General features: G+C 37.9%; 1 protein-coding gene across 2 annotated transcripts in view; it reads right to left on the bottom strand.

Annotated features, from left to right (window-relative positions):
• The window catches only part of CACHD1 (cache domain containing 1), a 215,769-nt gene that overhangs the window by 117,938 nt on the left and 72,162 nt on the right, over positions 1-25,669 (bottom strand). For both annotated transcript variants that reach the window (XM_082832498.1, XM_082832497.1), the window contains one exon: positions 12,798-12,860. In XM_082832498.1, coding sequence (XP_082688624.1) covers positions 12,798-12,860 — 63 coding nt within the window. The remainder of the gene's footprint in view (positions 1-12,797; positions 12,861-25,669) is intronic.

Here is a 25,669-nt window from a genome sequence, read left to right on the forward strand (position 1 = left end):
CCTTTCCAGCTTTAAAATTCTAAAACATCATGCTAGTTAGGACAGATTATTTACATTTTAACACATAAAGTGCCACCTCTAAAACTGGTTTTCTATTCACAATCTCTTTGAAGAAAAAGCTCTTTAATGTTTTTTTGTTTTCTGTTTTTTTTTGCGGTACGCAGGCCTCTCACTGTTGTGTGGCCTCTCCCGTTGCGGAGCACAGGCTCCGGACATGCAGGCTCAGCGGCCATGGCTCATGGGGCTAGCCGCTCCGCGGCATGTGGGATCTTCCCAGACCGGGGCACGAACCCATGCCCCCTGCATCGGCAGGCGGACTCTCTACCACTGTGCCACCAGGGAAGCCCAGCTCTTTAATGTTTTTAGGACACATGTAAATTGTTCTGCTACTGAGTATCTTTTCTTCTATGAATAAAAGGATATTATTTTGTGCAAAATCTATTTCTTGCTTTTCAGATGGATCATAATCTATTGCTTTGAACTGATCTGAATTCCTCATGACTGAGGCTTTGAGTTCATACTCAGATAAAAGAATAATTTAGAGTATTGGCACCTGCTCAGTATCAATTTCTTACAAAACCAATACGTTTCTCCTTTACTATGTCCCAGTGAATGTATTTGGTGGAATGAAACATTAAACTTTAAATCTTTCAGGCAGAATTGTCAGCGTCAAGTAACAATCCACAAAAATAATTAAGAAAAACTAGACTTGTACTATATTTTAAATGCTAGAGTGGTTTTTTTTTTTTTTTTTTTGGCAGCACGCGGGCCTCTCACCGCTGTGGCCTCTCCCGCCGCGGAGCAATAGGCTCCAGACATGCAGACCCAGCGGCCATGGCCCACGGGCACAGCCGCTCCGCGGCATGTGGGATCCTCCCGGACAGGGGCACGAACCCATGTCCCCTGCATCGGCAGGCGGACTCTCAACCACTGCGCCACCAGGGAAGCCCATAAATGCTAGAGTGTTTTGAAATACCTTTGGGGGCAGAAAAATTCTTAGATTCTTATACTATACATGTATGGGGTAAGCTACATCTAAGGATAAACAACTGAGCTGAGATTTGAGCTGTTGACAAAGAGAAGCAGTTTGTGTCCAAGTTAATTGCCTGCTAAAACAAACAAAATCAACACTCCTCATTGGACTATGACAGAATCCAGAGTTTTTCCAATCTTCAGGACACAACCCCAATTTTTTGACATATAAAGAAAAAGTGTGGCCAATTCTCAAGAAAAAAAGACAATCACAGAGATTAACTTCAAATGTTTGTAGATGTTAGAATCAGGATTCTAAAACAGCTATTATAACTACGTTCAAGGATTCAAAGGAAAATATGCTTGCAATGAGTGGAAAGAGAAAGAGAAAAGTCTCAGCAGAGAAAAACAAAATCTATTAAAAAGAAACAAGTGAAAATCCTAGAACTTCAAAATACATCTGAAAAATTTTAAGTATATTTGGAGAGGTCAACAGCAGAACAGAGATAATAGAACTGAAGTTAAAAATCAAGAAAAATTATCTAATCTGAAGGTCAGAGGGGGAAAAATTAAAAGAATAATAGAAGGAGGTATCATCTCAGGAACTTATAGTAAAATATCAAAAGATTTAGCACACGTATAATTGGAGTCCCAGAAGGCGTGCACAAAATGAAGTAGAAAAACTATTTGAAGAAACAGTGGTCAAAAGGTCCCCAGGGATTCCCTGGTGGCACAATGGTTGAGAGTCTGCCTGCTGATGCAGGGGACACCGGTTTGTGCCTCAGTCTGGGAAGATCCCACATGCCGCGGAGCAGCTAGGCCCGTGAGCCATGGCCACTGAGCCTGCGCGTCTGGAGCCTGTGCTCGGCAACGGGAGAAGCCACAACAGTGAGAGGCCCGCGTACTGCAAAAAAAAAAAAAAAGGTCCCCAAATTTGATGAAAGATATAACTTACAGATTCAGAAAGCTCAACAAACACCAAGCAGGATAAATATGAAGACTGCTATGTCTAGGCAGCCATAGTCAAATTGCTGAAAACTAAAGATATATAGAGAAAAATCCTAAAAGCAGCCATGGGGTGGATGGAGGTGGGGGGATGACAACGCATACAGAGTAATAACAACTTAGGTTGACTTCTCATCAGAGACTATGGAGACCAGTACACAGTGGAACATTGCTGAAGTGCTAAAAGATTAAAAAAACTGTCAATCCAGAATTCAATCTCAAGCAGAAACATCTTTTAAGAGAAAAGACAAAATAGTGACATTTTCTGAGTACAAAATATCATGAAACACTAACACAATTCGTCACCAGGAAATCTGTACTATAAGTAAATATTATAGGAACTCTTCAGGCTTAATATCAGTTGGTATCCTTAGAAATAAATGAAGAGCATCGGAAATGATAAATAGATGAGATTTATTTTTCTTTTCTTTTCCTTTGTTTATTAAATTCTTATGACAGTTTAAAGCCAAAGCAATAACACTCCCTTGTGCAGTCTATAATATTTGTAGATGTAATAATATGATGACTCTAGTATAAAGGATAGTAGTGGGAAAATGAACCTATAAGGTTGTGAGGGTTTTAGAGTATACATGAAGTGATAGATTTTTAAACTCCAAATAGACTGTAATAAATTAAGGATATATATTGTAATTTCTACAGCATACACTTAAAATATGTAAAGAAATATAGCTAAAAAGTAAAAGTCAAAAAATATTCAAAAATCCAAAATAAGGTAGGGAAGTAAAAAATAAAAAATGGAGGGGAAAATGGAAAAAAATAAAATAAAATAGTTTAGCTAAATCCAACAATCAAACTAAACATTAATTGACTAAATACTCCCCATTAAAAGACAGAAATTATCAGAATAGCTAAAAAAGAAGAAAGAAAGAAAGAAAGAAAGAAAGAAAGAAAGAAAGAAAGAAAATCTCAACTATATTCTGTCTACAAGATACACACTTGTAGCAATAGAGACACTAAAAGTTAATGCTTGTGAAAAGACACACCATGCAAAAATAGGAAGCATATAAAGGTTGGAGTACCTATGTTAATATCAGGTAAAATAGACTTTAAGGAAAGAGCACTTTCACCAGAGATAAACAATGATATTTCAAAATGTCACAATTTATAACTTGTCAAGACCTAACAATCTTAAATGTGTACATGGCCCATAATGGAGCTTCAGAATACATAAGGTAACAATGCACAGAATTAAAGGGAAAAATATACAATTTCATCATTGTAGCTGAGGATATCAACACTCCTCTCTACAAATGATAAAATTAGACAAATTAAAAGCCGTAAAACAAATGATCTGAACTATCAACCAGCTTAACCTAATGGATATATAAAGAATGTAACAACCAACAACTGAAGAATACACATTCTTTTCAAGTTCACATGGTATATTCACCCAAGATAGATCCTATATACTGGGTCATAAAACCAATGTCTCAATAAATTAAGAAGGATTGAAAATCATACAGAGTCTGTTCTCTGACCACAATGGAATTAAATTAGAAATCAGCAACAATAAGATACCTAAGAAGACCCCAAATGTTTTGAAAGTGGATAACATACTTCAAAGTAATGCATGGGTCAAAGAAGAAATCACAGGGGAAATTAGGAAATATTTAAAAACTGAATGATAATAAACATATATGATGTTCAACTTTGTGGGGTGTAACTAAAGCAGTTCTTAGAGGAAAGTTTATGGCTGTAAATTCTTCTATATGACAAAAAGAAAGGTGTAAAATCAATGAACTAAAGTTCCAATTTAAGAAGCAGGAAAAAGAGCAAAACTAACCTGAAATATAAGGAACGAAATAACAAAAAGCATAAACCCATGAAATAGAAAACAAACAAACAAACAACCAAAAAGCTAAGTTCAAGTTTTAAAAAACTTGCTTATCACTAATTTGCTTCCCCATTCATTCTCTCATTCTCTGTCACCTAGTTTATCCATTTTACTGATTTTTTTAAAAGAACCAGTATTTCATTTGATTGATTGTTCTCTATTGTTCTTCTAGCCTACAGATATTAAAAGGATAATAAAAATATTATGAATACTTTTATGCCAACAAATATGACAGCTGAGGTGAAACGGACAAATTTCTTGGGAAAAAAAATCAACTTACTAAAATTGACACAAAATAAGACAAAATCTGAAGAAAAACAAAAGGAAAAAGAAAAAAAAAAGAAAACCCCAACCCCAGAAAACACCCAAACCTATAGCTATTAAAGAAACTGGACGATCAAAAGCCTGCCCTCAAAGAAAACTCCAGGTCCAGATGGTGCTCTGGTGAATTCTACCTAACATCAAAGGAAGGTATAACACCAAACTTATAATCTTGAGGAATTTCCATACTACTTTTATAAAGTCAGTACCCTAAAACCAAAAAGTGATAAGTGAAAAAGGAAAAAGAAAGAGTAAAAGAAAACCAGGGGTTTGGGGAGCAGCGTGGGCTGTAGTTATAAATATGGTGGTCACCTCTTTCAGAAGGTGACACTTGAGGACAGACTTGAAGGAAGCGAAGGCTCATGGGGATACATGTTGGAACAGAACCAGTGCAAAGGCCCTAAGGCAGGAACGTGCCAAGAAACAGCAAGGAGACAAGTGTGGTATCCTGCAGGCCCAAGTCAGGAAAGTATCAACATATGAAGGAAAAAGGAAGGGATCAACTGTTCAGTACTAATGTTAGTGAACTACAACAAGGACCCTGGATTTAGCAAAGTGAAGGTCACCAGTGACCTTGAAGAGAGCGGTGTTGTGGGACTGGTAAGGCCAGAGAAGGTTTTAGAGAGAATGGGAGAACTGGATCTAGTGAGTATAGACAGTTCTTGTGATGGGCTGTGTGCCTCAAAGCGGGAGAAAGAAACGGGGCAGTAGTTGGAGAGGGAGGTGGCGTCAAGAGAAGAGTTCCTTCTTGTGTGTTTAAGATAGAACAGCATGTTTACATGCTAATGGATGTGATTCTGAAGAAAGAAAACTGATACCACAGAAGAGAGAGGGAGACTGTTAGAGGAATGCCCTTGGCCCAATGTCAGGTGCATCTCTCCTCTATGAGTATGCAGTTCTCCTACCAATTTTCCCATTTCAAAAGAATTCTGAAGTCTTCTAAAATCAGCCACTGCCAACAATCAATATTTTATGAAATACTGCAATTATTATGAAGATGATGCTTGCCATATCATTGAATAAGTTGTTAACATAAATAATTACTAGAGCACTTGAAAAAAAAGTTAGCGCAAACTCTTGAAACATGTCCAAAGTAGCTTTGATTTTTTTAGTGATTCAATCAAGCGCCCCAGAAGCTTTTCCTCCTTTTGTTTTGTTCTTCACTGGTTTGTGTTTTATGGACCACGTTTTGATATCTTCTAGGGCACTTAATCAAAGATTTATTTTTCTTGATGCAGGTTCAATTTCACATAATGCCCTTATGTGCTCAAACAACTTAATTTCTTAAAGTATTCAAAACTGGAGTCCATGGGAGGTGATCCACTCAAGAATGTGTGCATGGGATATTTATTTTCCCGAGGCTGTTGCCATAGTTTTTTGGCAGCAAAACTACATAATGAACTAATTAAAAATTTAAAACACATTGTTAGGCAATTTAGAACCACACTCTGAAGGTTAATTTAAAAGAAATAATGAGAAAAAGCAAGGAAAAGTCTATATACCATAGAGAGTTGTGTGGTAAGAGTCAAGAATCACAAAATGTTTTTTATTAGTTTTAATTATATTGCTCCCCTAACCAGAAATATATTAACGCGTTAGATTTACTGCCTAATTACATAGTATGCATAAGTCAGATCCAACTCTCAATAAGGTTTGAAAGTAAAGAGGGAGGGCAAGAACCCTTGGGGCTCTAGTTTCCATCACCCCAAAGGAGAAATGATGGATAGAAAATGCAAGTCAGTATTCCAGATACTACAAAACATACAAAAACAAGCATAAAGAAGTGGTTCCTTTCCAACTAAAGATCGTGAGCTATAATTAAGAGGACATAGGTCAATAATCTACTTTGAATAACTAATCTGTTTTTGGCTTATCAAACAAATCTTTAGAAGCAGTTGTAATTGTCCTTATAATTGTTAAGAGGTTAGTGCCCTGGATGAAAGTGGAAACCACCTTTAGGGGCACTTAAGTCCCCAAACAAGGTGAGAGCCAGAAATGTGGGAAATAAGCCAGTGCCAGACCCTTCTTTTTACCCTGAGAATTGGGCATAATCTGGAGACCTTGAGTTTCCACTTTGATGACAGCACAGCACAACATGGATGAGAGAGAAACCTCAGGGCTTGGCCAAGGTGGGAAATCTGATGGGAGGTACTACATAAAACTGTAACCCAAAGAGCTATGCTCTCAATACAATGAGGAAAACAGAAGGGACGGCTAGAAAATTAGAAAGACTCTACAGATATCTGGAAATTTTAGAACATAGTTTTAAATAACTAATAGATCAAAGAAGAAATGATAAAATACACCTGAAACTAAACAATAAAAATAATACATATCATAGGTGGCCACTATTACCATACATATACAATACTTTTCTGGAGGCCAGTGTAGCAGGACACAGAAAAGAAATAAAAACTATAAGAATTAGAAAGAAAGAATCAAATCTATCTTATTTGCATATATGATCATTTACATAGAAAACCCAAAGGAATCTATAGGTAAATTATTAGGACTAATTATTAGGACTAATATAATAGCTTAGGAAGATAATTAGATATAAAATAAATACATAGGACTCAATAGTAACAGAAAAATATCAATTTTTTAAAAAAATTCTTATATAATAGCCAAGAGCCACAGATGCTCTCAAGAAAAATAAATGAGAGAGAGTGGCATGGACATATATACACTACCAAACGTAAAATAGATAGCTAGTGGGAAGCAGCCACACAGCACAGGGAGATCAGCTCGGTGCTTTGTGACCACCTAGAGGGGTGGGATAGGGAGGGTTGGAGGGAGATGCTAGAGGGAGGGGATATGGGAATATATGTATACGTATAGCTGATTCACTTTGTTATAAAGCAGAAACTAACACACCATTGTAAAGCAATTATACTCCAAGAAAGATGTTAAAAAAAAAAAGAAAGGAATTGCAAGTTAAAACAAAAATAAGATACTACAACACACCTATTAGAATGGCTAAAATCCAGAACATTGACAACATCAAACGCTGAAGAGGATGTGGAGTAACAGTAACTCTCATTCACTGCTGGTAGGAATGCAAAATGGTACAGCCACTTTTTAAGACAGTTTGGCAGTTCCTTGCACTATATTGATACTTCACCATAATATCTGGCAATTGCACTCCTTGGTATTTGCTCAAGTGGATTGAAAACTTACGTCCGCACAAAAATCTGCACACAAACTTATAGCAGCATTATTCATAATTGCTAAAATCCGGAAGCAACCAAGATGGCCCTTAATGTACAAATGAATAAACAAGCTGACCTACATACATACAATGGAATATTACTCAGCCATTAAAAGCAATAAGGTAGCGAGCCTTGAAAAGACATGGAGGGACTGTAAATGCATATTGCAAAGGGAAATAAGTCAACCTGAAAATGCTATGTACTGTATTATTCCAGGGAAGAAATGGGCTACATTTTGTGTTTCAAAACTATAATTTTTAGCATATGAAAGTTTTTATGAAATTAAAAACTTAAATGCAATTCTGTAAATGGCAAAACTATGGAAACAGTAAAAAGATCAGTGGTTGCCAGGGACTCAAAGAGAGGAGGGGAAGGAAGACTAAACAAATGAAGCACAGGAGGTTTTAAGGAGGTGAAACTGTTCTGTTTGATAACATGATAGTGGATACATGACATTATACACTTGTCAAAATCCATAGAACTGTACAGAACAAGGAGTGTACTCTAATGTAAGCTATTAACTTTAGTTTTAATAATAATGTATAAATATTGGTTCATTAAGTATAACAAATGTACCACACTAACGCAATTTTTTTCCTAATAGGGGAAACTGTGAGGAAGCAGAGGAGGTATATGGGAACTCTGTGTAGTTTCTGGTCAATTTTTCTGTAAACCTAAAACTGCTCTAAAAATAAAGTCCACTAATTTTAAAAGGAAAAAAAAAAAAAGAAAGAAAAAGAAATGAAGGGGACAGTGTTACCCTTCTGAATACGTGGTACTGGCACAGTGACAGATAAATACACCAACGGAACCAAATCAAACTCACACATACGTGGAAACTTGACTAATGACTGAAAACAGATGAAAAAAAAAAAAGACAAATTGTTCAACAGATAGTATAAGAACACTTAGAAATACATATGGGGCAGAGGAAAAAGAAATTGAATACCTACTTCACCATCCAACACTAAAATCAATTCCAGGTGGATAAAAGTCTTAAATGAGAAAGGCAAAAGTTTTAGAAGACAATAAAGGAGAAAATTTTTATGTCTTTGGGGCAGAATTTAACAACACACAATAATCAGAGACCAAAAAGGAAAAGTTTTTTTTTGTTTAACTTATTAGTAAAATACTATACAATATTTAGCTTGAGATAAGAAAGCAAAAGTTTAATTCAGTTAAAACAAACATTAAGATCTTTCAATATCATCAGTAAATCTCTTTGATTTATGAAACCTGTCCCATAGAGATGACTATTTTTATTTATTTATTTTTTAAAGATTTTTTTTTGATGTGGGCCATTTTTAAAGTCTTTATTGAATTTGTCACAATATTGCTTCTGTTTCATGTTTTGGTTTTTTGGCCGTGAGGCATGTGGAGATCTTAGCTCCCTGACCAGGGATTGAACCCGCACCCCCTGCATTGGAAGGCGAAGTCTTAACCACTGGATCAGCAGGGAGGTCCGAGATGACTACTTTTAAAGGAAAAGACTGGTTTAAAAAAACCTGACTATTAAAATTAAAACTTCAATTCTTTAAAAGATATCATAAAGAAAGTGAAAAGAAAAGCCACACATTGGGAGAACATTTATATTTATGAAACATAAACCTGTAAGGGAATCTAATATGGTAACCACTGGCCATATGGGGCTACTTTATTAAAATTAAATTAAATGAAATTTAAAATTTAATTACTCAGTAGCTCTAGCTACATTTCAAGCGCTCAGCAGCCACATGTGGCTAGCGGCTGCTTGATTAGCACCAATATGAAACATCTCCATCATCACAGAAGTCTCTTTTGGACAGAGCTGATACAGAACATGTGTGGACTATTTAAACTTCTAAAATAAAGAGACAACCCAATTTTAAAAATGGACAAAAGACATTAGCAGACATTTGACACAACAAAACAACATACAAAAATGAACCATAAACATGTAAAAAGTCATTTCAACCTCATTAGTAATCAGAGTAAAACAAATTAAACCCATTAGATACAATTTCAGACACCCCAAACTGGGAAAAGATTAAAACTCGGTAGCACCAAGTATTGAAGACGGTACAGAGCAGCACATTTCCAGTACTCCGTCTGTAGGAAGGTAACCCGTGGCAACAACTGTGGAAGCAGTTTTGCATTATCCAGACACATTGAACACTCTGGTACCCAGCAATTCTACTCTAGAGAAGGGATTCTCCACCTGAGCTAAACAGTCCGTCTCCTCACCTAGGGCACTTGCAACATGTATAGATACACACACACTAGCATTTAATTGGCAGAGGTGAGGGATAATAATGTTTCTGCAATTCAAAGAATTATTCCACCTGAACTCTGCACCAGGAGACGTAAACCACAGCAACAAAAATTATGACACTAGAAACAACCCAAACATCACCAACAGGAAAATGGATACATAAACTGCATTTAATGGAATACCACAGAATTGGAAATAAAGGCACCTTAGTTACAGATATCAACATAGGTGACTTTAAGGAATATAATGCTCAGTAAAATAGCAAGATACATGAATAATACACTTAAGATGTATATAAAGAACAAAAACAGTCGAATAATGAATTTGCGGATATATATATATCAAACACACAGACACACACAAGCAAAGGAATGGCTAACAAAAAAATCGGGATAGACTTATCTCTGGGAGAGGAAGGGAGGTACCACCTGGGAAGGTCACGTGGGGGCTTTCTGAAGCACCGGTAATGCTTTATTTCTTTATATGGGTAGTAGGTTGAGATGTTCATTTTAATAGAGTATTCCTTTATTCTACTCATATATGTTTTATATACTGTTTACATGTTTGATATATTTCACAATTTTTAAAAAGTCAGCTCAATTACTAATTATCTAGGATCCTTGACCTTTCTGAACTTGGTTAGTAATAGTAACTCCACCTACCTTACAGAGTTATTCTGAAGTTTCAAGGAGATAATATATATGAAAGTGTGAATGACTGTGATGGGGGATAGAACAGGAAACCTAAGAGGTAAGCATTTCCCTAAAGATTTCATCCTGGGTACTGTCCAGGATCACAGGGCCCAGAGTTCCTGGGTAGCTATTAATCAAGTCAAGAAGATGTGAGGAGCTCTCTGTTTTGTCACTTTAGAATGGGAATAACTCTAGTCCAATTCAAGCCACAAGAGTATCACAATATTGAAGGGAGAGCAGATACTCGGTAAATACGTAAATATAAGCTTTTATTATTATTGTTGTTGTTAGAGTGACCAGAGGACTGAAAGGGCCTGGAAATCTTGTCATAGAAGAAGAAATTATCCACAATCTGGGTATTTTAAATTTTAGGCTAAATGATAATGGTATGATAATTATCTCCAAATACTGGATGCAAAAGAGGCATAAGATCTATTTTGTCCAGGGTTCTTCTAAAGAGACTGGAGAAATTAGAGAAAAGTTAAAAAGTACATTCCTAGTCAATATAAAAGAGAACTTTTTGACAATCAAAGAGAGAAGGCAGAACTGACGATGTGGTGACTCTCCTTCATCTGACTTATTCAGCCAAAGACGGTTTAGCAGAGACTACTGTTTTGTATGAAAATATAGATTTTAAAAATAAACTGTTAAAATAAAAATACAGATAATATAACTTAGTATAAACTTACTTTGAAAACTAGCTCTTTTATGTATTAGTCATGAGACGATAGCTAACTTATTCTATCTTTTGGAGTTTCACCTACCTCATCTGTAATAAGGATAGTATCTTTCCTTCAGCGTTATGTGAAAAAAATCAATGTGATAATATACTGAAATCACCAGTGTTCTATGTGTGCTAAATCAGCTGCTAATACTTTTTAAAAATTATTATGGAAGGCTTCCCAACTTGTTCACAGCTAGATAAAAAGAAAAAAGAAAAAAGCAAGAACATCACTCCAAGAAAACAAAACAACTTTCATGTTTAAAAACCAGTGAAGGAAGAACTTGTATCTGTTACTCAAGAAAAGCAGTAAAACTGATATCCCTGGATCAGTTTCTTGAAAATGTTATCGAATGGCCTTTGGTCTCCCAAAAAGTTTCCTTGAACATGCTTTGTGTAGAAACCTTCCCCTATAAAAACCCTTTTAAATTTCATGACCCTAAAGCACTTTCCAGTGTGCTGGAATAAAAATAAGACAGGAATTATGAAGGTAAGATTTGATATAGCAAACCATATTCACTACAACTCAGGTCATTAGGTTTTAAAAATATCTAAAGCTAAGAAAAAGGGTACGTGCTTAATGGCTTATGTCCTCTAAATTTAACCTGCAGAAACCAATAAAGATCTTTAATGTCTATAAATAAGAGACGCTGAACTTCAAGATCAAATTACAGTAATTTATTATAAATAAATATCCTATAAATAACTTCACTTTAATGATACTTGCAAAACTTTGTCCTCTTGCATAGCACTTCTGTAGTTCAGATCAAGTCAAGCTGTTTTCCATGAATAAGATAAAGGCCCCAGAGAGTTTAAATTATTATGTATTTTCCTATAGTTATCTTTTTATTCTGTGGAAGCACTCTGCTACACTCTGATTTTTAGTTTGGTCCTGTTTTTTACTTAAGTCTCCAACCTAGCTTCAAATTACTAGTTGGTGGTCACATGGTGTAATGAAGTTGGTGGATTAACTGAAATTAAAACCCAGAATCCTCTTTACCACCCTTCTTTTCAAGCACAGATCAATTATTTATGACCAAGTTCACCAACACTATGTTTTAATTTAGGAAGCAGTCCATTAGAAGCCAGCTATAAATAAAGTAAACAGAATCTGGCCTCAGAACTTTTTGACCTCACAGTGCATTGAGAAGATGGGAGAAAAGCAGCAATGGAAGAATACAAGAAGAGGAAAGAAAAATAAAAGAACAAAAGAAGCCAACATCCACTGAGCTGCTTCTATGTCAGGGCTTCCACCTAAAGCATTTCACTTATTCTCAGTTAATTTGACATTACTTCATTTAATTCTCACAACCCCATCATGCAGATATTATGTCCCTCTGATTTAAGAGTGAGAAACTGTAGCTCAAAAGGCTAAATTGCTTCCTGGGAGTCATGAAGTAAGTAGGAAAACCAGAATTTGACCTGGGGTTTGTCTGATTCCAAAGCCTGGGCACTTTTTCCTATAGCAGATGAAATAATTTCTAATATTTTCAAATTTGAGTAGTTTAGGAATTTCCAAAACAATAACAAGGCACTAAATAATATTTTCAAAGTATAACATGAACAGCAGAAAGCCATCTATATAGCCATTATTTCAACTGCTTATAAGAACATGAAGTGGGAGGTTGTCACCATTTTGCTTAAGATGTATATGAAATCACACACAGAAAACAACAGACAGCCTCACGTGGAGATTGGAAAGTGTAATGAAGTCACACCCAAAAGCAAGACAAAGACAGAGAAGGTCAAGTGCTAAATCACGTCTTACCTGCTGTACTTCACTTTCTCCATTTGAGATTTTCTCAGTGTAAACAAAGGAGTTGAATATCCGCTGCAAGGAAAAGAAAATGAACAAACATCAGATTTTCTAAACAAGACAGCCATTTTCTATATGAATGTGTATGTGAATAAGCTGTTTACAGCACAGATAGAATCAAGCAGAAAAATTTAATTAAAACAGTTATTTTACACAGAGAAATCCAAATATCAGCTAGTCAATCACACTTATGTAAGCAATACCCATCCACTTCTGTAGTGAAATAAACCAGATGTTACGCTATATTTTTCATTTTCAGAAATACATTTAATTATAGATTTCCGGAGCCCATGCCATTTTATCCGACTGGTATAATCTGACAAAGTTGTGTTTCTCATTTAAATCCTGCACTCCCTGAATGCTGTAATTGTTTACAGACACTACAGTCTAATGTAATCAAGCTCTTTAAAAAAGATTCTTTCCATATTCCCTCATGTCCCTGTCCAACCAGTACCTACCCAATATTGTCTATCACCTTCATTACCCAAGCAGCCCCTCGAAAGAGTAAAATAATAGGGTTTGCCAAACATGTGTGGCCTTAAGAGAGAATCCAGTCCTTACACGCCAGGAAACAAGACGGCCGTGCCAAGACATCAGTCCAAACTGCGGCACACAAGCACACACATTCTTCCCGCTGGTCTCTGCCTTGCTGGTACCCAGTCCTGCAGACATTGCCTGCATTTACAACACCTTGCAGACTTATGACTTTACCAAACCCCACCATTACTGACCAATCACAAAAGATTAACCTGTAACAAACCAGAAAAAAAAAAAGAGAACCCAAGAAACGGATCTGTTAGGGACTGGGGGGAAAAAAAAGGAACAGCAGCCTCGTCATTTATCCTAAAACTTTAAAGATACCTCTGGAACTCTCCAGTTGAGTAAGGAGTCAGACCTGGAGATGTCAGCCAAAATTTCCCGTGTTCCTTTGTATCCTACTGACAAGGGTTTGTCGTCATCTGGGACAGCTTCCCAGACAGCCTAACACACCTGCATGGTGGTGATGAGGAAGACAAGTGCCAAGTTCATCAAGTGCTGTGCAAATGAAGGAAAATCAAGGTGCTGGGGGTGGGGTGGGGTGGGGGCATGTTGCTGGGGGAAGGGAAGTAAACACACCTGGGAAGGATGGAGATGGAATGGGACGGAATTACAGTCTGGAAAATTCTAATTACAAATTATCATAATTTTTCAATGCACCACTCATTCAGTCAACAGATGCTTACTGTCGTTTTCTTTCCTGAAAATGACTTGCTGATAGGAAAGGTACAGATTTTTAGTAATGGTGATAAATGATACTGGCGACTAGTTATTAAATGTTTACTGCGGGGCAGACACTATTCTTAGGCATGTTACACCTATATACCTATTTCAGTCTCATAAAACACCTTTGTGACAAGCACTATTATTATCCCCATTATATGAGTATATATGAAGAAACAGAAGCATATTTTATTGAGTGCCTAATGCAATTCACATTGTACCTCATATGCATATCTTATGTAATAACAAAATTCCTGCAGCTCCAAAGATGAAAAACGAAGACCCTGGGAAATTAGGTAATTTACCCAAAGTCATTTGGCAGGGCTGGAATTTGAACCCAGGCAGTGCGACTCCGGTTATGGTGCTACTAACCCTATTGTCTCATGAGCATTTGCTACCTGGTAGCTTGACACATATGAAAAACACTCCTGTTAGGAACTAACACCCAAACGTAATGCAGATCAACAATCCCTTTATGTGTAATTCTAAAATTCAAAAGGCTCTGAAAATCATAAGTTTTGCATAACACATTTGCTAGCAAAATATGACACGACATGAACTTATTGGTAGTAAATCCTAACTTGAACTGATGTGTATTTATAGTCTTTATTAAACCACTTAGTGAGTATTTATTCTTTTTGATGCAGATGTACTAATGCATCTGATTACAGGGTTCTGCTTTAGATTTCACTGGAGGTGTTTCATCATCAAGGTGCAACAGGATTCTGAATCCTAAAACAGACATCATTTTGGAGAAGGAATTATAAATCTGCAGACCTCCAGCCCCAGTTCTCTGGTGAACACCTTAGTTCACTAGACAACAATGCTTTTAGAGGCTGTGTCAATGTCACTGCCACCGACACTCCCAGACCACATTCTCTATTTTTATATAATTTGATTTTCACAACCTGCTCAGTACCAAGAGTGCACGTTTATTAAAAACTAACATAATTCATGAAGTGTCTCCTTATCTTGATGAGTGTGGTCAATTTCTTATTTCATTTCTGGCAGCGATATTTCAGTTGATACATTATCTGTCCTATCCTGGGAGGTGTTCCCCCAAGAGGTGACTGATGGAGTAACCCATGTTCTGGGAAGCAAAGCAGATCCACTTTGCTCAAAACAACTACCAAGGGCCACACCTAATGAGGAACCTCAGATCCTTCCCTCTTCTTTGTTGTTAAAAGAAAGGTGAATTCCTCAGTAGTAATAAGGAATATAAGCCAGGAAGTGTTTGCCAGGCCGTGTCCAGCCCCTGTTTTACTCATTCATTTTCTTAACAATTACTATCAATCATGATGGCCAACACTTTTATTAGAGCCTTTTATGGCTTATAAGTGTTTCTATATTCTCAACACCTAATAAAAATTAGGTGGGTAATAGAAAATGTTAAAAGAAAGAAGTTATAGATGTAAGCAGTAGTGATCTTACAGACTACTTATATATTTTATACAACCCTCTTACCACCCCAGAAATGAAAGGTGGCCTGCTAGAATAATAGTTTGGAGCTATCACCAAGCAAACAACTTTTTGCCCCTCTCCCCACAGCGGGGAAGGGTGTTAGTGAAAGGCCAGTAGAACCTAGACAAGTAACTCACAACTAAACAGGTCAGCCAGCCACGTCTGGTGAAAGGTTAAAAGTTCAGGCTTAGCTGTGTGCCCAAGATCTCAAGGTATAGAGTGATATTCCATTATGCTCTAGATTAATGGCCAGTAATAATCTTTCTTAAAATGCAGGGCCTGCTAAGCCCAGTTCTCAAAGGCTTATTAGGCTTAGTACTTTCATAGTTTACAGTTTCACATAGATGATCTCATTTGATCCCTGCAACAACCCGATGTGGGAGACAGCGATCTGAAACCTATTTTACAGATTAAAAACTACAGCTCAGAAGTTAGAAAACGCATCACAGGTAAAATATTCAAGTGTTGAGGTCTAAATCTAGGTCGTGAGTTAAAAACAGGCATTGCTTCTAGCAAAACTATTAAATTTATTCACATCACCTTTTCGTTCTGGATAATCTAGAAATCCTATTATCCGCATGCAGAAAAAGTGAAGATTGGGGTCTTTTTCTATCAATTTTATTTTAAGCAAGATACAATGTGCTGGTATAACTTTATATACATATGACCAATGTCAGGCATAACTAATAAGAGTCCCAGACAAAGATTTTATCTTTTATTACTTTCTATTGCTATGTAAAACTGTGAAAGGAATAGAATACAGAGTTTTCTGGGCATTTTATTTTTAATTTGAGAGCCAGGAATTCCAAATGATACACCTAGCTGACATTTTCGTGACTGCAAGAGTTTCTTGGTTGTCAGAGGACTTGAAAAGTGGAAATGGAAAAAAGTTTTCTTAAAACATGACATGAAGAGCAATCCCAAAAGGTCAGATTGTTCGTCTTCTCTGATGCTTCACTCACAGTAACCTTACTTCACTCACAGTAAGGTTAGGATGTAGGTGGGTAGGGTGGGCATGCCGCATTCTATTTCCAAGTTGTCATTTTCCCTTACTCAAATTCCCTAGAGGACCAAAGGAATTCCAGACATTTGAACTCTTAATTTGAGCACAATCTGGAGGGAGTTTGAAGTCAATCTCCTCGGTGTACAAATCCCTGGAAGTAAAGGCAAACATATTGCTTGTTCTTGCCCATTACTCTTCTCATTCTTGTCAAATACTAGAAGTAAAAATACACTTTGTTGTATAGTGAAAACATCATTAAAATAGGTGAGGGGTCTTTACAAGTTATTTTAAGGAGAAATAGTTCACTGACTCCTCTTTGTCAGTCATATTAATTTCCATAATCAAAAGAATACAAGAACAACAACATGCCTTATTCTTTTTTTTTTTTTTTTTTTTTTTTTGCGGTACGCGGGCCTCTCACTGTTGTGGCCTCTCCCGTTGCGGAGCGCAGGTTCAGCGGCCATGGCTCACGGGCCTAGCCGCTCTGCGGCATGTGGGATCTTCCCGGACCGGGGCACGAACCCGTGTCCCCTGCATTGGCAGGTGGACTCTCAACCACTGCACCACCAGGGAAGCCCCCATCATGCCTTATTCTTAAGCTCAAGGCAACTAAGTACTCTGATCTAAAGACAAAACTGACCTTTCCCTCATTAAAACACATACCTTGGAAAACTGGCGGTATCTTCTGAAGTTAATTATATGCATATCCTATGACCCAGCAGTTCTCATCCTGGTATATACCTAGCAGAAATGTGTTCGTGTTTATCAAAAGAAATCTTAAGAATGTTCATAGCAGCAGCACTACTCATAATAGCCCCAACCTGGAAATTATCCAAATGCCTATCAGCAACAGAATAGACAAACTGTGTGAATTCACACAGTCGAATATTTGGGCGAGATGAAAATGAACACACAATTGCAACATGCATCAACGTGATGACTCTTATAAACATATTACTGAGTGAAAGAAGCCAGACACCAGGGCACAAAGAATGTTAATTCCATTTATATCAAGTTCAAAAACAGGCAAAACTAACCTAGCCTATTAGAAGCCAAGATAGTGGTTACATTTTGTGGGACAGTCAACTGAATAGGGCATGAAGCCTACTTTGGGGATGCTGAAATGTTCTATCTCTTGATCTAGGTGCTGGTTACAGGGATGTGTTCACTTTTGTGAGGACTCATCCAGCTGTACATTTATGAGTGTGCACTGTGCTGGATGTATGCTATACTTCAATAAATCTACTTTATTTTATTTATTTATTTTTTTTTGCGGCATGTGGGATCTTCCTGGACCAGGGCACGAACCCGTGTCCCCTGCATTGGCCACTCAACCACTGCGCCACCAGGGAAGCCCAATAAATCTACTTTAAACACACATTCTAGGCAGTCTCTTTAAAATATACCCATGACAAATGTTTTTGTATATTTTAAAAATCATTTATGCAGTTTTAAAAAGGACAATAATCTATTAACTGGGCTATTATAAATACTTAAAAAAAAACTACACCCCAATCTGCAACCAGATGAAATTAGACTGTACCAATACTGGAGAGTCACCTAGCAATTTACAGATAAGGTCTCCTGAGCCTTCCCTGAGGCTACATATTAATTACTCCCTCAAACTCTAAGTATATACCATGACTTAGTTCTTCAGCTTCCCATCAATGGTACTGTACTAACCTGAATTTCCAGCAAGAAAAAAGTTGTCTTTATCTGAGTCTCATCCAACCTGGACGCGCTAAACTTATATAACACAATTTAATCAAATCTCCTATTTGCATATTCTGTTCTTTTATTCCCTAAGCGCTGCCTTCCCCCTCCTCCCCCAAAGAGGAAATTAAAGAGCCACATTACACTTGAATACAGTTCCCCTACCTCTCCCGCATGAAAAGAAAAAAAGACATCCTGCTCTCTCTCTCTCTCTCTCTCTCTCTCTCTCTCTCTCTCTCTCTCTGTGTGTGTGTGTGTGTGTGTGTGTGTGTGTGTGTGTAGGTGGAGGGGGAGCTACTTTCCCTCACCTCTTAAGGGCTGCAACTTAGTCCTTCCCTGTCCCCAAGTCCTCACTCCATTGACCCACCCTCCCTACCCACCATCTTTCCCTCCCAAATCTCTCTATTAATTGAGCCTGCTTAACAGATGGCAAGAGAATTCCACTTAACTGGAACAGGAACAATTACATGAGTGTTTAATAAGATGGTCAATCCTGACAGTTGGCTCCACCTTCACTCCAACAGCTCTGCCAAATTTGAACTAGATGTTTAAATGAACGGTATAGCACAAAACCACAGAGGAGAAATACCTCTAACAAGCCTAATAAGGTTCTGTTGGACTCCCTCCCTGATCTTTGCTAAGAAAATGCAGGACTGAATTTTTATTCAAAAGCTTATTCTCTTGACGTTTACAGGTCTCTGTCACAAGCCAATTTGGCTGACAGTTCACTAACAGCTTCATTCCTCTCTGGATCTCTTCCTACTGTTCTAGGAATTATGGCCAAAGGGAAGGAAAATATAGATTACCACTGTTGGGCTTCCCTGGTGGCGCAGTGGTTGAGAGTCCGCCTGCCGATGCAGGGGACACAGGTTCGTGCCCCGGTCCGGGAAGATCCCACATGCCGCGGAGCGGCTGGGCCCGTGAGCCATGGCCGCTGAGCCTGCGCGTCCGGAGCCTGTGCTCCGCAACGGGAGAGGCCACAGCAGTGAGAGGCCCGCGTACCGCGTACCGCAAAAAAAAAAAAAAAAAAACCCACCTTTAGATTACCACTGTTATCTCAAGATGTTGACCAACATTAACCATGCTGTCATTGAAGCAAACTCCAACAATCACTGGACAGGGAATTAATGGCAGCTTAATTTAAGTGTTTCAGAAGAAAACATATGCATGACTCTATTCTCCCCTAAGCATACCCCATGAATAAGCTTTTACTGGGTTATAAGGGATCAGTCTGCCCAGAGTAGACGTCGTCCGATTTTTACCAGACTATTTAACCTCACACTGTTGAACATATGGAAGGTCCAGAAAAATGACATCCTCTAAGAAGGCTTCATCATCTGCATTCTGAGACCACAAACCTGCTGCCATAGATCTCCAACATTAAAAAAAAAAATCTCTAAATTTGTTCGTCTGGATACAGGTAGTTCCAGAAAATAGTTTACCAAGAGTATTGAAAAGGTTACCACTAACAAAAATAATAATAACCTAACTGTCCAATAGGGGACCGATTAATTACACTTCATCCAATCAATAATATACTGTACAGCTAATAAAAGTGTTTACAATGATTTTTGTTATTGTTCATATTTTAAAATGAGCATTTTAATACACAAATATTGTTCTAATTACATGTGTGTAAAGGGGGTACATTATGCATAACAGTGTTACCGTGTATATTAACCGTGTATATTAATGTGCTTTACAACACATTACCTCACTTAATACTCATAGCAACCCTTCACAGTAGTTAGCTACTGTGTCATCATTTTACAGGTGAGAAAACTGAGGTCTTAGAAGTTTGGTTTGCCCAAATGTAGAACACTGTAATTAAGTGACCAAGTCTGGGTGCAAAGTTTGCCTTACTCCAAAGTTTATGTATCATCCTCTATGTAATCATCAGCTTAATAGAGAAAACTTAGGTAAAATCTAGAAAGTGACCAAAATAGTAACAGGGCTTTGCCCATGAATAATGAACCCAGAACATATATTCTTTCCTCCCCACCCCCCAATCTCAAAATGGAGCATGAATTTCCTTTACGATGGGTAATGACAAACATTTTCCAAAGAGTTGACACACTAGGGAAAAAAAAAGACATACGTTCCGTTACAATAAACTCTACAGAGAACCATTTGTACTAGATCACCACCTTGAGCGCTTACAGAGGAAAAAGTAAATGTAGGGGCTCATGCTTGATCCTCCCTATAAATGTTTGATCTTGAATACCACAGTGACTTGCAAGAAACAGGGCTATTCCAGTTTCATGACAAAGGGAAATGCTTAGGTACTGAAAATCATGGTAGAGGAAGAGGCCTAGATTGGGAATTTAAAACAAAACGAATCAGTACACAATAGATGACCTTGTGCAAATGGTACCCTGGGCACACATGTCCTGCCCCAACAGACTTCCTTATTTTGTTTTACGGTTGCTATATATAACAAATGATATAACTATTGCTTGTGTAGTGCTTACTATCTGTCTAGCACCAGGTACTTCACATATCTTAACCTCATAAATGTGAAGATAAATTTAGGTAGACTGCACTAAAAACATTATGAATGTATTTCACATACCATTATGATAGTTATTCGAACAGTCTTGATGGTCATTCTATTATTATTCTATTCCATTACTGTTCATCACTTAACAATATTCTCTTAATGATAGCTATGCTATGATAGTTGGAGGTACGGGGGGCCAAAAATACCTGTATAAATATTTACCAACTCAAGTCCTACCTCATCCCTAACAACCTCCCAAAGGTAATCTCTCCCTTCTCTGAACTTCTGCAGCAAGGCAGTCTATGCTACAGTTAAAATAATATGTTCACTGTAGAAAATTTGAAAATATGTAAAGGAAGAAGAGGGGAAAAAAATCTACTGTCTGACCGCTCAGTAAAAACCAGTTTACAGTTTACTTTATTTCCTTCCACTCTTCTAGATTTCTAGGTTCTAACTTTGTTGTAAATTCTTTGACAACTGGTCCATGCCATGATTCCTCAGCACATTGCATGGTACACAGTAAGCATAAATAAGCGTGTGTGTATCCATTAATCTAGGCATTAAGTCATACGGACGGTCAGTTTGGTTGATTACTCAACCAGCTAGCAAAAAAGGGAACAAAGTATCCTTTCTCTTTAAGATAAAAAAAATTCCCCTTTTCTCAACAATCTATTAATAGAGTCTTCCCCCCTCACCTCTGTTTTTCCTTCCCTGTCCTCTTCAGGCTCTAAGTATATACACACACAGCCCCTCGGATACTTCAAGTTTGCAAAAGAACTCAAATTATGAATTCCTTAGTCTCATGGTATTTAACTTACCCTTCAAACCAACATGAGCTCTGAATAGCAAGCAAGAAAGCTCGTGGGAGAGTCACAAATCGGCGACCAGGGTCACCTTTACAAAGGGTTGCCAGTTTTGGCCCTCTCTATCCCTCCAAAGAAATTACAGGGAAAAAGGAACAGCCTGCAGTCTGATTTAGCAGGGAAAATCTAAAGCAATAATCTCAGCAAGCAAAGTTTCTAGTCTTGATCACTTGATTTCCTGTTGTAGCATTTAAACCAGGAGAGCCAGGGAGCAAATAGGAACGGAGAGAACAAAGACAGGCATGGAAAGATGGAAACACTTCCCTAAATGCAATAAAGCTTCTGAAGGGTTACTGAATTTTTGCTGTTGTTGTTGTGTTTGGGCTTTCAAAGGAGGTAAGAGGGGGAAAAGGCAAGTAAATCAGTTCCACATGTTGGAAAGACTCAGCCTTTTAGCCAATGTAACTTGACTATAATATTCATGACAATGCACATGGAAACCTCTCAGCAATGGAAAGCTGACTTGAAGCTGACTTGCCCAAACGCTTTGCAGATGGGGCCAGATTTCCACTCCCCGACTTCCACTCTCCTAACTCTTAATTTCCTCACTCCCTATACCCCAGATCTCCATTAAGGCTTTTTAAATTTCACCTTGAAGGGGAAAAAAAAAAAAAAAAAAAAGGCGGGGTAGTTAAATGGCCATGCATTTATTCTTGGAGGAAAGGCACTTCAAGTATATAAGCCTTCAATATTCAGTGCTCTGTGTGTGCGCAAATCCACACAAATGCTCAGGTCCTCGGGAATCCATCCATTAAGGACAAAGGGAACTGGAAACCCTGAAATGCTTAACCTTCCAGACCTAAATGACAATGTTTAATTAATAACTCAAGTTAATCACGTCCTTTCTGATAGAGTCAGAAACCATGTAAAATATGGCTCCATATTCTTAAGGAGCTCATTCTCTAGTTGGGAGAAGAAATGAAAGATTAAGAAGTAAGGATGAACAGTGAACAGTGCAATGCAAGCTCCGGATGAACTCAGGATGTTTGGCACAGACCCAACGTGCTGCCAGAGTTCGTGGGGGGCTGGGGAGCAGGACTCTGAAGAGATGGGCTTGGGCTTGAATTTGAGGTCAGATTTAAATAGGAAGAAAAAGAGCTTAAGTGAGAGCATTTCAGAGCATTCACAGAGAGGGTTTGTCACATAGTACTAAACACAAAGTAATAAGCATTCAATACTTGGGGCCAGGCACTGTTCTAGACACCAAAGATACAAAAAAGAGCGTAACAAATTCCCTGCCCACGTGGCCCTACATTCTAGATCCTTTGGCCTCAAGAAAACCCTTAAAAAGGACTTACTAAGCACTGGCCTGTACACTTGGAAATGGGGTGTTCAAAGATAAGGAGATTGCTTCTTTTGTAGCAAAGCTCACAATCCAGAGACAGACTCCGGAGTCAGTAATCATGACACAAAGTCAGTTGCCTAAGGGAAGCTTTTGGAAATGAAACTGAACTCAATGGAATAGAACTCAGTGTGGAGGTTTTTCAAGCCAGGAAGAGGAGTTGGATTTTACGCATATGGTAGGCACTGAGTAAAGAGTTTTTTGAATGAGTAAATGAATAAATGTGTATTTGCCAAGAAATAAAGAGCTGCTAGGAGGATTTTTAGCTGGGGAGTGACATGATGAAATAGGTGCTTTAAGAATGTTTATATTCCACATGCTCAGAGCCATGCGCCCACTTCCCTCAACTGTTCCTAAGCCTTCTCACAAAGAAAAAAACCTAGTCCATTTAGAAGCCAGTTACTGTCCCAAGGATCTGTGACAACTTTAGGAACCCAATGAACTGGCTCGTCTTTGATCCTTCAAATGACACTTGACCTTAAATGAAAGTTTCCCATTTGTCACATCTCCTTTGTAAAATTTTAAAATCCTCTGAGGGGCTGTTTTATTCAATTTTACGACCCCTATAGCACTTGCACAGAGCGATATTATGGAATGAGATGTACTTGTTCAAAAAATAATTTATATAAAAATAGCTTAATGAAAAACAACTGTTCAGGTTTAAAGCACAGTTGCAATGTTGCATTCTGAGTTGAAGACTAGTTTTCTATTTTTTTTTAATATTTATTTTATTCATTTGCCTGCGCCGGATCTTAGTGGTGGCACATGGGACCTTTGCTGAGGCATGTGTGCTCTAGTTCCCTGACCAGGGATGGAACCCGGGCCCCCTGCACTGGGAGCACGGAGTCTTAACCACTGGACGACCAGGGAAGTCCCGAAGACCGGTTCTCGACATTTCAAAATATGCTACTGGGAGTCTGTTTTGGATGGTTTTCAAATGAAATGTTCATTTATGCCATATCCAAATAGAGAGAATTTTTATAAGTTCAATCCTGGTTTATTCTTTTATTTAAAGTGATGCTTCATTAAGTGCAGAAACTATAAATCAAAATTTATCACAAAAGCTAATAATGTCAAATTGCAACTCTGTATAAACTAGCTCTGTATAAATCAGCTATATGCCTGATGAAGGCATTAAGCCTCCCTAGGTCTAGTTTCCCTTACCTATAAAGTGGAAAATTGGGTTAGATTATATAAACCTTGGTGATCCTAAAATTTCCACTCTATTATTGTGCTAGAATCTTACTGAAGTATAGATTGCTAGACTTTTGAGAAGCTACTAATGCTAGGTCTTTCTGCCATATGAAATGGATGCTTCAAGAAAATTATATTTGCTGGTGAAATTTGACTTAAATTGTTAAGAAAAATGTTATAAACATATCTCTAAACCTTGTTGCAGGAGGAGAGGCCAAGTATTGAAGGGATGAATAGTTTAAGATGACAATTTAAATAGAGAAAACCAATCTTGAGAGTGGTGAGCTTAAACGTGGACATTAAGACGTGAAACCGAGCAGTTAGCCTTTCTGGAATAAATGTGATGCTAATATGATTACACAAATGTCTCCCAGGTCCTCCTCACTGTATCGTCTTTCAGGCTTTCACAGCCAGGGTGCCTGTCATGCATATCGAATACCATGGTAACAACCCTGCTGTAATGGCTCCAGCACGACATGCCATGATTCTCAGCAATAATCATTAACTCACATTTCAATGAACAATGAATGGCTCTCTGGGCTCAGATTCACAATATAATTTTAATGAATAAATGCTGGTTAAAATTATTTCTGCAAGTTTTTAGGGCTAAAAAAAATAGGAACGTGAAAGGGAGTTTAAAACAAAACAAAACAAAACAAATCCTCTATTACCAGCTGAGTGGCTGTGGAGAGGTTAGATGTGCACCAGTTCCTAATTTGTAAAATAAGAGGCGACAATAATAGTGAGCTTATAGGTTTTTTGTGAGGTTCAGTGCTTGTATAGCACTTATTCCTTACATACAGTAAGAGCTCAGTAAATAGTAACTTTCAAAAATCCTTCAAAATGAACAACTATTCCCAGGAATAAAAAGTCATTTGAGATTTCCTGTGTCCTCATCCCAGTGTCAGGAGCTCTTCCAAATCAGCACTTCCGAAGCCTTCCATAGTGACAAGACTTATTAAAAACTCTATTTTCAGGAAATGGCTTTCACATTAGCTCCCAGTGCCTTGACAAGCTTGGCTCCCAGGCTCAACGAACTGCCTTCTTCAAGTTTCTTTAGAAACCCACATGCAAGCTGGGTCCTTGAGAAAGTGACTTTCCCTTTGATTACTGATGATACTTGGTAGGGAACACCTGTCTGAGCACAGGCCAAATCTCTAGTTTACTAGAGTCTGTGGCTTTGTAAACATTTGCCAAGGAGGCCAGAGGCGTAAATTCAAGTTGGGAAATACATCACAGAGATGCTGGTCCCTCCCGGCCTAGTACTGCTCAACAAACAGGGTTCCTGCAGGTACCAGGGGACGGAAGTAGTCCTAAAAATCCAACCTGCAGGTATTAAGCAAATAGGGGCTACAGGAGAGGGAGAAATGCAATAATTAGCTATGCCTCTAACAGAACCCAGAGGCTCATCTAGACACCTCCCCAAACCTACTCAAAAAGAGGCCAGAAGATTAAACCTCCTTTAGCGCCTTCACTGAATTATTTACT

This window comes from Leucopleurus acutus (assembly GCF_964270905.1).
Source record: "Leucopleurus acutus genome assembly, chromosome: 2".
Lineage (NCBI taxonomy): Eukaryota > Metazoa > Chordata > Mammalia > Artiodactyla > Delphinidae > Leucopleurus > Leucopleurus acutus.